Source organism: Anopheles coustani, chromosome 2 (genome assembly GCF_943734705.1).
Source record: "Anopheles coustani chromosome 2, idAnoCousDA_361_x.2, whole genome shotgun sequence".
Classification (NCBI taxonomy): domain Eukaryota; kingdom Metazoa; phylum Arthropoda; class Insecta; order Diptera; family Culicidae; genus Anopheles; species Anopheles coustani.
In genome coordinates, this window is record NC_071289.1 from 17,773,521 (window position 1) to 17,786,134 (window position 12,614).

The 12,614-nt window shown below is 48.8% G+C and overlaps 4 protein-coding genes across 4 annotated transcripts in view; 2 read left to right on the top strand and 2 right to left on the bottom strand.

Moving 5' to 3' along the window:
- Window positions 1-323: 323 nt before the first annotated feature.
- On the top strand, window positions 324-1,687 carry LOC131264022 (uncharacterized). The gene is made up of 2 exons (XM_058266312.1): window positions 324-794; window positions 881-1,687. The coding sequence occupies exons 1-2, from the start codon at window positions 324-326 to the stop codon at window positions 1,685-1,687; spliced, it is 1,278 nt and encodes a 425-aa protein (XP_058122295.1).
- Window positions 1,688-1,786: 99 nt separating this feature from the next.
- Window positions 1,787-4,202, bottom strand: LOC131264023 (sodium-coupled monocarboxylate transporter 1-like). Its single transcript, XM_058266313.1, has 7 exons — window positions 3,967-4,202; window positions 3,619-3,896; window positions 3,482-3,560; window positions 3,052-3,195; window positions 2,842-2,982; window positions 2,150-2,776; window positions 1,787-2,078 (listed from the first exon to the last, which is right to left on the bottom strand). Exons 1-7 carry the CDS (start codon window positions 4,200-4,202, stop codon window positions 1,787-1,789), a joined length of 1,797 nt encoding a protein of 598 aa, XP_058122296.1.
- Window positions 4,203-7,356: 3,154 nt separating this feature from the next.
- LOC131262174 (uncharacterized) lies at window positions 7,357-10,741 on the top strand. Its single transcript, XM_058264117.1, has 4 exons — window positions 7,357-7,409; window positions 7,578-7,952; window positions 8,976-9,072; window positions 9,139-10,741. The coding sequence occupies exons 2-4, from the start codon at window positions 7,721-7,723 to the stop codon at window positions 9,878-9,880; spliced, it is 1,071 nt and encodes a 356-aa protein (XP_058120100.1). The 5' UTR covers window positions 7,357-7,409; window positions 7,578-7,720; the 3' UTR covers window positions 9,881-10,741.
- A 678-nt stretch (window positions 10,742-11,419) lies between these two features.
- The window catches only part of LOC131262167 (serine-rich adhesin for platelets-like), a 71,219-nt gene continuing 70,024 nt past the window's right edge, over window positions 11,420-12,614 (bottom strand). The window contains exon 7 of the mRNA XM_058264105.1: window positions 11,420-12,595. Within this exon, the coding sequence (XP_058120088.1) occupies window positions 11,794-12,595 (802 nt within the window). The 3' untranslated portion in view covers window positions 11,420-11,793. The remainder of the gene's footprint in view (window positions 12,596-12,614) is intronic.

The window sequence follows — 12,614 nt, forward strand, 5'->3', positions numbered from 1 at the left end:
AGTCGGTTCGTGTTCACCCGTTCGTTAACGAAGCGCCAAAATTAATCATCCTGGCACCTGTACTACCGTCGGAGAGGATATAAAAAAACCCTTTCATTGTGCCGTTGCCGCGATGTCATGTCAGGATAACGTTATTGTTAATACATCGATTGTGTCGTTGCGATGACCCGTGGCAGATAACGCTGTCGCTCGTGCTCGTGACTAACGGACTGGATCGTGCGATGACGTTCGAAGGGCGCGAAAAGTGAGCAAGGTTAAGCAAACGCCGCACTGACTCGCTCAGTTGTGACCCGTTAGCGAAGCGGATCACCACGGGGTCGCCGATGGTCCTACTCCGAGCGTACAGTCATCGGTGGCGGCCCGGCAGTACCACGGCTTTGCGCGTAGTAATGATCACCGCCATGGGATGCTCATCGTCCGTCGTGCTGGAGGAGGAGATACCACACACTACGACCCCGGTGACCCGAGGACCTCAAACGTTTGTTGGACCGCAAAGCAACAATCCGGAAACGGTGCTGGATGCGTACCGGAGGATGGATGAAGAGATTTGTGCACTGGAAAGTACCACACCGGGTCCGAGGTTGGCCACGGCCGAGGCTTGGGTAGATCTGCTGGACAATGCGAAAGCGCGGGATGGGAAATCATTCACCGATGATCAGCAACGAGTTGCGGGACGTTTGGCCAATGGGAACGTTCCGAATGGAGTCACGGCGAACTTTATCGATCAACCAGCGACAACCGATCGGGATAGTTTAATCGATGGCAGCCGGAAGGAGATGGTCAAGGTTCGTGAAGTACGTTTGCAAGTCGGTGTTCTTCATGGACCCCCCGCTTTTGATTTGTGCGATCACTTTTCCCTCCTTGTTTCTCATCTTTCCAGGTTGTCCTCCGTTTGGATATCGTGTTCAATCAGCTTAAGGCGGCTCAACAGGAAGAGTTCGTCGCAAGGCTCTCTCGGGCCGCCATGGACCAAGAGGCGGAACAGTTCCGGGAGGAAATGGTAGACCACGCGCGCCAGCGAGTCCTCGCCCTTCAGGCCTCTTTCGAACGTTTGAAACGCCTATATCTCGAACAGGACTACGCGCTAGCGATGGTTTACAACGGAAGGTACGGATCGCCAGCGGAACAACGGCTCGACGGTGAACTCGACGCGGCCCGTGACGTTCGGGATCGGCTAGGGGGTGCCGTGGAGCAGTGGCGCATTGCCGGAGGGCTCCTCCGGGCGGCCGCCAAAGGACTTCATCAAACCGTAGACTACTGGGAGTTGCTGCGGCCTTCAAAAGATGCAGATGAAACGGTCCGGCTTGCCTTGGATGCGCGTACGAGCTGCCACGGGGCACTGGTCGCACTGGAAGCGGCGCAGACAGCACTTCCACACGTCGAAATTCCGTACATTACCATCCGGCAGCAGTCGGCCGTTCGGCACGCACTTATCTACCTCCTCACCGACATGGTTAATCCGGCACGGTATCAACATACGCGCGATGTGTTCGGTGTGTTCGGTGCGAATGTGTCCAAGGCGGTGCACTGGCTGCACGAATGCTACGACGAAACGTTGCGGCAGGATTACAACACGGCCGACCAGAGTGCAACGTTGCTGGCAAAAACGCTGCGCGAAGAAAGACTCCGGTACATCGGGAGCAAAGTGCCGAACAAAATCTACGTCAAACCGGCAATCGGGAAGTGATATATAGGCTTAGTTTACACGGGAAGGATTGCAACAAGCGAGCTAAGGAAATAGGTGGATCGGGTGCCAGCACCCTCCCCCCCCTAGTGGATGGTGGAATCATTTAGGAATTTTCTCTATTTCGGTCATTTCGTAGCTTCGCGTGAGCTTGTACTCGCCCTTCTCCGGCGTGTGGTCCAACGTCTGGTACAGTGGTCGAACCCACGGTGTCAGGAGGTTCATGGGAACGCGCTCCTTCTGGCCACCGGTGGCCATGCTAACTGCAATGCCTACGACAACGACGATGATTGTGCCCAGCAGCGAGTAGTACATGAATCCGAGGCGGAACACCCACGGCACCTCGGAGTTGTCGTGGTTTTCGGCGTCCCGATAGAACGTTCTCGTTTCCGTACTGGAAAATTGATTGAAACCCAGTTGAAGTTGGTTAAGGTGGACATACAAGAGCGTGTTTTCGATGCTTACCCCGTCGCATTAAACCCTTCGCAGCCATCGTAGCGGAACGGTAAGCTTTCGTACTTCAGGTGTCCGCCGAGAATCTCAAGCTGTGCGCCGACGGCTATCGCACTAAGCGAAACGAGCGACGCGATCGCTCCCCAGAACGCTCCACGTCCGTTGACGTGCGGTGAGAACATGCCGAGAAAGAAGATGCCCAGCATCGTACCCGAGGTGACACCGGACACCGAGATCGCAAGACTAAAGATGCTGCCCAGCTGCTCGACGACGAACACCAGCAGCAGACAGATCACGCCGATCGTCACGACCATGCACTTCACGATCGTGCTTGCCGTTTCGTCCTTGAACGAGAACCTCGGCTGCACAAAGTCTTCGAACAGCGTGCCGGAAAGTGTGTTCATGCTGGTGGATAGCGACGACAGGGCGGCTGAGAAGATGCCCACCACGAACAGTCCTGGCAGGCCCGGGATCTTGCGTGCCACATCAAGGACGTAGAAGGCGAAGATCTGATCGTACTTCTGCACCGTACCATCGTGGATGGGATCGCAGTCGTGGTACTTGCCGAATATTAGCAGCCCGTTGTAGACGGAGCACAGTTTCACCACTATATGGCCCACGCCAAAGATCCAGACAGCTCTAAGGTAGAGAATTAAGCGAGGGTCAATAATTGGCGCAACAACCTTACAAACACTGGTACTTACTTTTTGGCACTGGAAATATCCGGAATGGTCAAAAAGCGCTGCACACACTCCGGCGTCACACCGATGTTCGAGATCCACATGGAAGTGAGTCCCACCGACACCAGCCAGAACGAGGATCGTAGGTACGGGTCCGGGTTCATGCTGTAGTAGTATGTTTTAATTGAATGAAAGTTCGTGCGAATTATGACCCTGAAGAAGAATTTAACTCACTTAAACCAAATCAGACGACCGCCAGCTTCGGCCAGTTCGAACACGTTCACGACTCCACCCAGTTGCAGTGTGCCGAGGGTCATGACGACGCACAGTGCGCAAATCATGGCGCCGAATTGTAACGTATCGGTCCAGATTACGGCGCTAGGCATGAGGATTAGAGAAGTAATTTAATAAAATAAAATAAAAGATGATAAGCATTATTAAAAATAGATTTTTAGTTGAATGACTTAGACATTTAGATCCATTAATCACCAAATCAGACGAAGAAGTAGTCGTAAAAGTATACCACGATCAAAGCAGCTTGTTCAAGTTTGACTCATAGGCTACTACAAGCTTCTTATCGTGTTTAACCAGCACCACCCTACTGCGTTTGTTTGGCATCTTTCCCTACGATCGGAGAATCCCCGTGACTCATCGCTTTACTTACCGTATGCCCCCGAAGGTGGTGTAGAATATGCAGATACAGCAAATCATCGGTGTAATGATGTGGACATTGATACCGGTAACTGTGCGGAGAAGACGCATTAGTACTCATGTGTGAAGAAAGAAGAAAGGCTACCCTACCTTGACTGAAGGCAATGGCGGGTGCGTAAATGATCACTGGTGTGTTTAGAAGGCAGTAGAACAGGAACAAGCCACTTGCCAACCCGCGAGTGCGCTTGTCGAAACGCTGCTCGATGTAGCCATAGCAGGACAGCGTCTGCAGCTCGTGAAAGACCGGCAAGAAGACGTACACCATAAAGATGGTGACGATCAGGCCCGAGATCGAGCAAGCCCAGTACTGGATTCCATACTTGTACATCTCAGCCGGCACGCCGAGCATTGTGATGGCCGAAATGTGTCTGAAATGTTGCGAGAGAGCGGTAACATTGCATTGCACCTCTTCCGGCCGAAAGTCCGAAAGGTTCTTACGTTGCCGTCATCGACATCGCCACCGGAAACACCTTCATCTGCTTGCTACCGAGCAGATACTCGGCGGTATTGTTTTGCTTCTGCTTGGCGAAGAACCCATAGTACACGCCGATCAGGGCGGAAAGGCCCAGCATTGAGAAAAAGATGACATAATCGACCACGGAGAAGAGTAGCTGCTGTTGCTGCTGCTCCACCGGTGACGTTCCATCTTCCGCGATTGGCACTTGTGCACCCATTTGCTCGCTGAACTCGGATCTCTAAGTCTGATAGGGTTTACTGTCCGAATTAGCACGCCAGCTTCAAGTTCAGCACAATCAGAATGGTCCAGTTACCATCAGGGATTCACACCGATTCCGACACCGAGCACAATCTTTGCCGCGGAGCGAAGCGAGATGGCAAACACGGAAATGACCGGTACTTCAATTACACTCGATTAGATATTTTTAGCGTCACGCCGGCTGGTAACACCACCACCGCCAACTTTATCCGGAGGATCACTGAGGAGAAAGCAGCCCGCGTGACGACTGCGACGACTACTTGCGGCCGACGATCACCTTCCCGCGGAACTACCGAGCGTAGACTGGCGCGGTGTCGCGAGTGGATGAGCTATTTTAAAAGATCTCAAGATATGGCGCCGCCAGTCGTCGGGGACAAGTGGATTTTCGTAGAGTGTAAGAACGTATGAGGTATCGGGAGTGGAGGGCGGCGAGCAAGTGCATCTTCCAAGCTCATGTGCCCAAAAGCGAGGGGTTTGTGTGCTGATGGGCGTTGGAGCTCTTCCCGCCACTGGTATGGTACGTGGGATTAGCATCGTGTACATCTACGGGATCTGGTTGGGGTCCCTCCATTCAACCGGACCGGGACAACACCAGCTAGCAGTGGGCTGGGTTGGTTCAAGATAAGCATCCTACTTCTGGACTTTTATCGCGATGTCACAGTGCCGTGTGGCATCCCACTTGCCTAATCCCAACCGCCGCAGACGCGCGTGCTTGGCCGCGAGTGATGCGCACCTGTCAACGCTGATAGTCCCACAGACAAAGGGTTTGTCGACCGTGGACTGTTTGAGCAGTCGATCCGGCTTTCTTTAGCGCTGTACGAGTGTGTTTGCACCTGCATTTGACGGGGGCTTGGGCTTTCGCTAAGTCTCCCAGCTGATCGGTGTTTTGCTGCGGACCGATCGCGTCTTCCGCGACGACGCGAAACCTGCCACGTCTACTAGGATGAACAAGGCACACCATCATCCCATCTGTCAGGTAGCTCTAGGTCTAGGTCTACCTTGGGGTTGCTTAGCTACCGGTACGATAACGACGCTCCAAAGGGCACCGAGCAAACGAGAGGAGATCCAATTGGTAGGAAACTCCCCGTATAAAAAGAAACCTCCACCGGGACCTACTTAAAGCCGTAACGACGCACCAACAAAGATGTGAAGTAAAAAAGCGCCAATTGAGCTATTTGGAGGAAAGATAAATGCTTGCGTTAATGCCCCTTTCGCAAGATTATCTTACCTCGAGCATTGCTGACGTGTTATCAATGTTTGCGCGAAGAGCGTCCTCTACTCCGGAGTGGAGATATTTTCGGGAGTACAATGAACTGGTAGGTCCGGGTAGGCGACTGTTGTCAACCTCGCTTGATTTTAGGCTTAAGAAATAATGCTCCTTAAACAACTGACCTAAAAATTGTAGAACAAGTACGATTTAGCAAACAGAAGCAAAATGTTTTAAGATTGGAAATATCTATTATACCGGTTAGATCCTATAAAAGAGGTATTTTTAATCTAAATTCCTCTGGTATGAAACCAGGAAGGGATCTCTTTTGGTTGTGCACAGTTGACCGCAAAATTAAGCGTACACATAAAGGATTGATTTTAGGAAATTGTATACATGTCTAACAATTTATATCAGTATTCTGATCAGAACATTTAATTCAGTCTTTTGAATAGATTTGGCCAAAACTGGCATCCAACAGGAAGGAAATGGCTATTGCTTTCTGAACTCAGCTTATTAATACGTGTTGCCTCGAAAAGTCAGTACGCGAAAAAAGACCAGGCTTCAAAAGGTCAAGTCTTACACTACGAAAAGTGAGGATACTCACAGGAACAATCTGCATAGTCGAAATCCTACAAAGAAACCATTATTATTTAAACGATAACATGATGAAGCAACTGCCATCGTAAATCCGGTTCCAATGACCAACTCAATTTTCAGATATTAAATGCGAACATGAACGTAAAATTTAAAAGTCCATCAAATTTATGGTTTTTGATTTTGGTAATTTCTTCAAAATTTGGAAAAAGTTATTTAGTATATGCCTTATACTGTGGCTAACTGTATAAATCATCCTGAGATTTCCAAATTGGAACTCAAGGGAAACATACCAATCCCATCATCGTTGTTTCACCAGACCGTAACCATGCCTTTGCATGTTGCGCTTTTCATCGTCCCTCAATGCCGATGATGATTTTCCCTTCCCATTCGAACCACAAACGACCTGCACCATCGTGCGCAGGTGGAAACTGAGCCTTTGTTGCGTGCTTTCCATAGCGTATGAAGTTCTGGATTTTCTCTTTCCGTTTTTCCCCTTACTATACAACAAATGGGCTCATTTGGTCCCCTTTTATCTAAGGTTATTAAATACCGGGCGCCCCGCCGCAAGGTGAGCATCGACGGTTCGACTAATCGAAGCAACCGGGCACGTATTATACCTTGTGGGTTTTATGTGGGCCTATGCAGCCAATCTACCGTCAATCAATTGACCATGGTTGAGTAGATTTTTTTGTTCTTTTTTTCCCGCATTCCGGAAGGGTAAAAAGGGACCATCCGGACCGGATACTAGCCAGTGATTTTCCCACATTTTTTTCCACCAAGGTTTGGCGTGTTTATATTGGTGTTTTTTGTATTGCCAGCATCAGGTCAGGTTGGTGCGCGTGCAAGGAAAATGCTCATCGATGCACGACATCCGCTTTCCACGGAACTGTTTATTTTGACTCATCGCTTCCGTGCCGCATTCGGTTCCAGGCGCCAACCCCTCCGGAGAGACCGAGGGTGCATAAACCGCCGTTTGTCACCCCTCCCCCGTTCCAACGTTGGCCCTTCCTGTGACGGCAACCAACGTCCCACATTAGTGAGAAATCAATAAAAACATACACCGACGCGGGGAAAACGGGCCCGACACAACAACGCCTTCCAGCAGCCACTTCGGCCACTTCCGCCATCGCGTCTGCGCGGACTTCGGGCTCACATACACAGCGGCATACGCGCCCTCTTTCGTCCTTCCAGCGGAAAAGGAACCGTCGCCTTACGCTTGCTTTGGCTGTGGTTCGAGTTAGTGTGCGTTCGGTTCCCGGTCGGTTGCCAATGGGTTGCTACTACGTCGAGCAGGAATTCCAGTAGTGCGAACCACGGTGCCAGGTCACAGGTTTGAGCCAAGTGCTTGTTTTTTCGTAGGTGAGTTATCCCGAGCGATTCTAGTGCAGTCAAACATTGTCCAAATCGTTGCAAACTGGAAACACTTCCTTTGTGAACACAATTATAAAGTTAAATGGCCTCGCAGTGAGGTTTTTTGTGTCGAGTAAGTGTCTAAGAAATCGTCTGAAATCATCCCTTCGTTTGCAGGGTGATGAAAAATCTCTCTCTAGAGTTGGAGGAAATTCGTTCGTTGTGAAGGAGGGAGGGCCAGTGGAAGAGTAAGGCGAAAATAAAATACACGCTCACAAAAAAAACATCGGCCATCGGTGGAAAACCCAAACGATAGCGTCATGAGTTGCTTTGGCGATTGCCTCGAACTGGGGCCACCGCCCGACATGATCCTGTCGATGCCGCCGCCTCCGCTGTCGTCGTTCCTGCTGCCCAAGAATGCGCTGGTGGCCGCCAGCAAGCCGAATGGAAACAGCAACCACAGCCTGCTGTGCAGCGCTGCCTTCATCTGCGAACCATCGCTGAAGGCAATCGAGCAGTCCGGGATGGAGTTCATCGAGTTGCCTGGAAACGGTAAGAAAGTTGCCTAAGTTTATGATGAGTACCAGAAGTGTGCTGAAAGTGGTCAAACCTTTCGCTTCGCAAACAAATTCAGGGCTTTGATAACAAATTATGCTTGATTATATTACTCCAGAGTCTGATTTGCTCATTTGTTCTCTGTAATGTTTGGTTCAAACACACAAATTGAAATCATTTATAGAAAAGTTTTTAATTTTCTTTTGTATGACTCCATTTTTACAATCTTTATCATCCAAATCCTTACTTTGAAATAATCGTTACGGGCTTGACTTAATTTTATTTTCTTCGCTCTACTTTCAACTAAAACTGACAAAATAATACTTACTCGACTATTGTTTCAGCGAGTTTTTGAAATAAGTTATTTCGCTCTAATTACAAGCTACTTTTGATTGTCTTAAAGCTGGAAGACCCATTTTTCATTTGAGAAATCCTCTTTAAAAATAAACAGGTTTCATTTAGTTGGGTAAATATCATTTTTCCAATTTTACAAATTTCGTAAACGAAATTCAATAACGGTTTTTGGAAAATTAGGGACTAACGTCAAATTGATAATTTGAAATATCCAAAATACGAACAAAAAGAATAAAATCTTCAAAAAACTTTACTCAACCAAAGATGGTAACAGCTGGAAATATTAGTACGGATTACTATCTTTAAAACAAAAACATATTTTAATGCTCATATTTGGACGTTATAATCCTCATTTAAGAAGTAAGTCACATAAGCTTGCTGCTGAAGTTCTTTGAAAGGGAATCAATGAGGAATTATATAGTTTGATGGTAAACTTTATACTAAAAATACCGCAAAGGCATTATGTGTGAGATGAAGCAATTTAATTCAAAATGTGTGTTTTTTAAAGGTCTAATAAGCACATTCATTCCTTAGAAATTCCATCGAGGAACACATTAATCTTATGCACTTAGGATTGACCTACTTTTAAACAACGTTAGAAATTTCAACACTTTCTTTGCATACGTTTTCCCTTTTATTTTCTAAAATTATTTTGCTATTTTTTAGGGATGGACGACACCTGGGTGCTGGTGTTGATATCTTCCTGTGTCGGAGTACTCCTACTCGGCGCTCTGCTGGCGATGGTCCTGATCAAATGTCGCGAGTAAGTATTCAACCGGAAGGATTCCTTTCTACTAGCCAGTCTCACGTTATCTCACCATCGTTTCAGTCGTTTCTGCTTCCGTTGCAGCTCGTTCGGTTACTCGTACCACGATAGCAACCTGAAGCAACCGCCACTGCACGCCCTCGGCAGCGAGCCGGTCGTGGCCACCAAGGCGGCCGTCTTCATGCCGGGCGGTACGATTCTCTACCCCACGGGGCACGTGCACCATCACCACCACACCCATCCGCACCAGCAGCACGGACAGCCGGTGTACGGACCGGACAACCGGACGCTCTGGGCCGCCCTGACTCCGCACGGAACGCAACACTTCATCACCGAATCGTACGGCGGCAACCCGGAGGATCACTACGAGGTGATCGACTATGGGCGCAAGCACGAGCAGTACATCCCGTCCGCGCACGGTACGATCGTGAAGAGCAAGAACTCGTTCGAGAACTCCGGCTTCGTCGACTACGACTACGAAGATCCGACCCCGCTGATGGAATCGTACGCCCACTTCGACGACATGGACTCGGGCTACCAGGAGCCACAGGAAGTGCTCGGTTCGCTCGGCCGTCCCGGGCTGACCACTCACCGTCACACCAACCCCACCATCTCATCTCCGGTCCCGATCGAACACCCCAACCTGGCCCCGTTGAACCTCTACCCGACCGTTCAGTCGCATCGCAGCTCGACCGGCATTGCCATCGGTCAAACCGGAACGCTCGGCTCCTCGACCATGGGCCGAAAATCGTCCACAACCGGTGCCGGAACACTTTCCCGTCGCATCAGCGACATCAAGAACTGAACCGGGGCAAGCGGGACCGGACCTAGTGAGTGAGAAAGGGGGGATGTCCTGAAGGTGGATCGAACAAATTCCTAGCCAGCGAAGAATCCTTCCGTAAAGCCATCGTTCGATGGGCGAACAGGAGTGAGACGACGGGGAGGGATGGCATCATATTTATTACACAACTATTTATACCAGGTCAGGTTGGTGGGACGTCGACAGCTTTGGCTGGCCAGCTACCGCACTATTTTCTACAACACGCTGCCGTGCGGTGAAAGGAAAATAAAAGGCGCACCGCACGAACGCACGATCACATTGATTGAATGAGACAGAATGTTCCTCGTAAGACAGATGGTAGGACAGAGTAATACACACATAATATAACAAACCGCTTGCAAAACTAGTTAATATGTCAGTAGATGGAAAACAGTCTCCATAATGCATTCCCCGGTTCCCCAAACGACACGGTAAACTTACGCAACTGTATCTCCACGCATCTAAACTAACTAATAACAGTACACTAACTCGCAGCAGAGAGCAAAAGTTGGAGGAAAACTGTCCCAAACTGGAAATGAAAAGATAGCGAACTAAAAGAGAATGCAGCTAAGAGATAAAATACCGCTTGTTTGCTAACGCAAAAGCCACAAAACATGATAAAACAACACGAGAAAAAAACACACAAACACATTACAAACCTGAAACTGATACATTTCAACGAACGAAAAAGTGGCCGTTTGATCGTGTTATAATTTTGTCAACCCACTTAAAGGAATTGTAACTCGAGGAAGGAAGCAAAGGGTGGCGGATTCGGAACGGGATAGTTTTGTGTAAATTTCAGAGTGCTAAGTACATTTCAAATAAAACATAGAACCTTATCGTGTGTCATTAGAGCATGTTGTACGTTTTTATTCACACCAGAAACAATACCAAACGAAATTGTTACGAAATCGATGAGGTGTATAGCAGATCGGTATCAATGTTCATGGTGATATAATTGACCCCTAAATGATCGAAATCCGCGCACGATCCCTATGCGATATCGAATATTTTCCACACGAAGCTCTCACGCTCCATAATTCCAGTGGAATGGTGGAAGAAAAGAGAAAAGAAATCCATAAACATCACTATCTAATGCCGCTGACACTCGTATGAACACGATAAGATCGCACGCAGCATCGTTCCACATAAACCACGTTACTTTATGAAACCCATTGGAAGCCCATTTCTTCTTTCCCTTTCTCTCTGTTTGAAGATTAGGTCATGTAAGGCCAGATTCGGGTGCGTTCGGCCATTCAGCTGTCTTTAAAGGTGAGTTATAGTGTCACATTTTTGGTTCAACTTCGACACCACCGTGAAGGTGTCAAAGGGAGCTCCTTAAGTTGATTTCTTTACGATCGTTTGTAAAGCTGAAGTGAATGTGATATCGGGTATCGGGAGTACAAGATGTTGACCAAGTAATGAATTCGACCTCGCCATTTCGATATCTTAAACTATGTTAAAAGAAATTTTCACTCTTTAAATAAGTCCTTTTTAGATATGCGGAAACAACACATGTTTAAATTCACTTTTTCCATTATATTTAATACACATACATACATTTTTACTTAGACACTTTCTTCGCCTCTTTACGATACATTAAACATACGGTTTATGCTTCACAATCACACAATAATAGAGGGACGATAAGTTCACATAGCAATAAGTAGACGTGAATGTACACCACATTTAGATACTCTTGAGACGGTTCAGATCGACACACTAAACTAATCCTGCTTTTCTGCTTACACGAACTACATTATATGTCTCTCCCCAAAATCGAACTGTACATCAGAGCAAAACCCTACCAACTAATAAGTCTTTCCGATACAAAAGAAAGCAGATTTGCAAGAAATCGGATCGGGCGGGATCGCACGGGATCCCTCCTCCCTTCTCCCTTAACACGCATTGGCATCGATGTCCATGGAACGGTGGGCCGATTTGTTCCGGCGACACAGCTGCAGCACAATTTCGCCCGTTTTGATGCTCTTGAACAGCTTGACCGCCTCGAGGTGCGTGAGGTCGTGGCAAACCTGCCCGTTGACGGCGAGCACTTCATCGCCGGCCCGCAGCCGACCATCTTCCGCCGCCTGTCCCGACGGGAGAATGCTCTTGATGAAGATACCGAGCGCTCCGCGGGGACTATCGCGCCCACCGACGATGGTAAACCCGAGCGACTTCTTACCCGGGCCCTTCTCGAACGCGACCGTGTGGAACGAGCAGAGGGACGACTTGGGGCGCCGCGGGAGCGTACAGAAGTTGCTCATCGATTTGTCCAGCTCGAGCGAACCAGTACCGCTGCTGGTTTCCGCATCGTCCGAGGTGGATGCGTGCAGTTCGAGCTTTTCGTCGTCGCACAGGTTCATCGTGCTTTTGGTGGTGGTAAGGTGAGGGTGGGGGTGGTGGTGGTCCTGCTGCTGGAGGCCACCCTGGGAGGATTGCTTGCCGACGAGCGAACGTCGGACGACGTGCTTTGAGGTGTTGGACTGTGATGGGACATTTTTGGTGAACGAACGTCGTTTCGCACAATCTAGCGAGGGCGGTTGGGAGTCCACTTCCGTCCCGGGGATTCCCTCGCAAGCGGTCACCAGACTGCTGGTCAACGATGGTGGTTGTTGCTGTTGTTGTCGGCAAACCATCGACAGTGGTTGCTTGGATCGTCGCGGTGTTCCGAGTGTGTTGTACTTATTACCATCGATTCTAAAACAAATCAAAAAGA

What these genes read in the sequence shown, in the direction of transcription:
- LOC131264022 (XM_058266312.1), top strand. Translation starts at nt 324, where the DNA reads ATGGTCCTACTCCGAGCGTACAGTCATCGGTGGCGGCCCGGCAGTACC. An exon ending in AGATGGTCAAGGTTCGTGAA is followed by an intron (nt 795 to 880) that starts GTACGTTTGCAA and finishes TCATCTTTCCAG; the next exon opens with GTTGTCCTCCGTTTGGATAT.
- LOC131264023 (XM_058266313.1), bottom strand. Translation starts at nt 4,202, where the DNA reads ATGGGTGCACAAGTGCCAATCGCGGAAGATGGAACGTCACCGGTGGAG. An exon ending in ACCACCTTCGGGGGCATACG is followed by an intron (nt 3,196 to 3,481) that starts GTAAGTAAAGCG and finishes CCTCATGCCTAG; the next exon opens with CGCCGTAATCTGGACCGATA. An exon ending in GAAGGGTTTAATGCGACGGG is followed by an intron (nt 2,079 to 2,149) that starts GTAAGCATCGAA and finishes TCAATTTTCCAG; the next exon opens with TACGGAAACGAGAACGTTCT.
- LOC131262174 (XM_058264117.1), top strand. Translation starts at nt 7,721, where the DNA reads ATGAGTTGCTTTGGCGATTGCCTCGAACTGGGGCCACCGCCCGACATG. An exon ending in CATCGAGTTGCCTGGAAACG is followed by an intron (nt 7,953 to 8,975) that starts GTAAGAAAGTTG and finishes GCTATTTTTTAG; the next exon opens with GGATGGACGACACCTGGGTG. An exon ending in GTCCTGATCAAATGTCGCGA is followed by an intron (nt 9,073 to 9,138) that starts GTAAGTATTCAA and finishes CCATCGTTTCAG; the next exon opens with TCGTTTCTGCTTCCGTTGCA.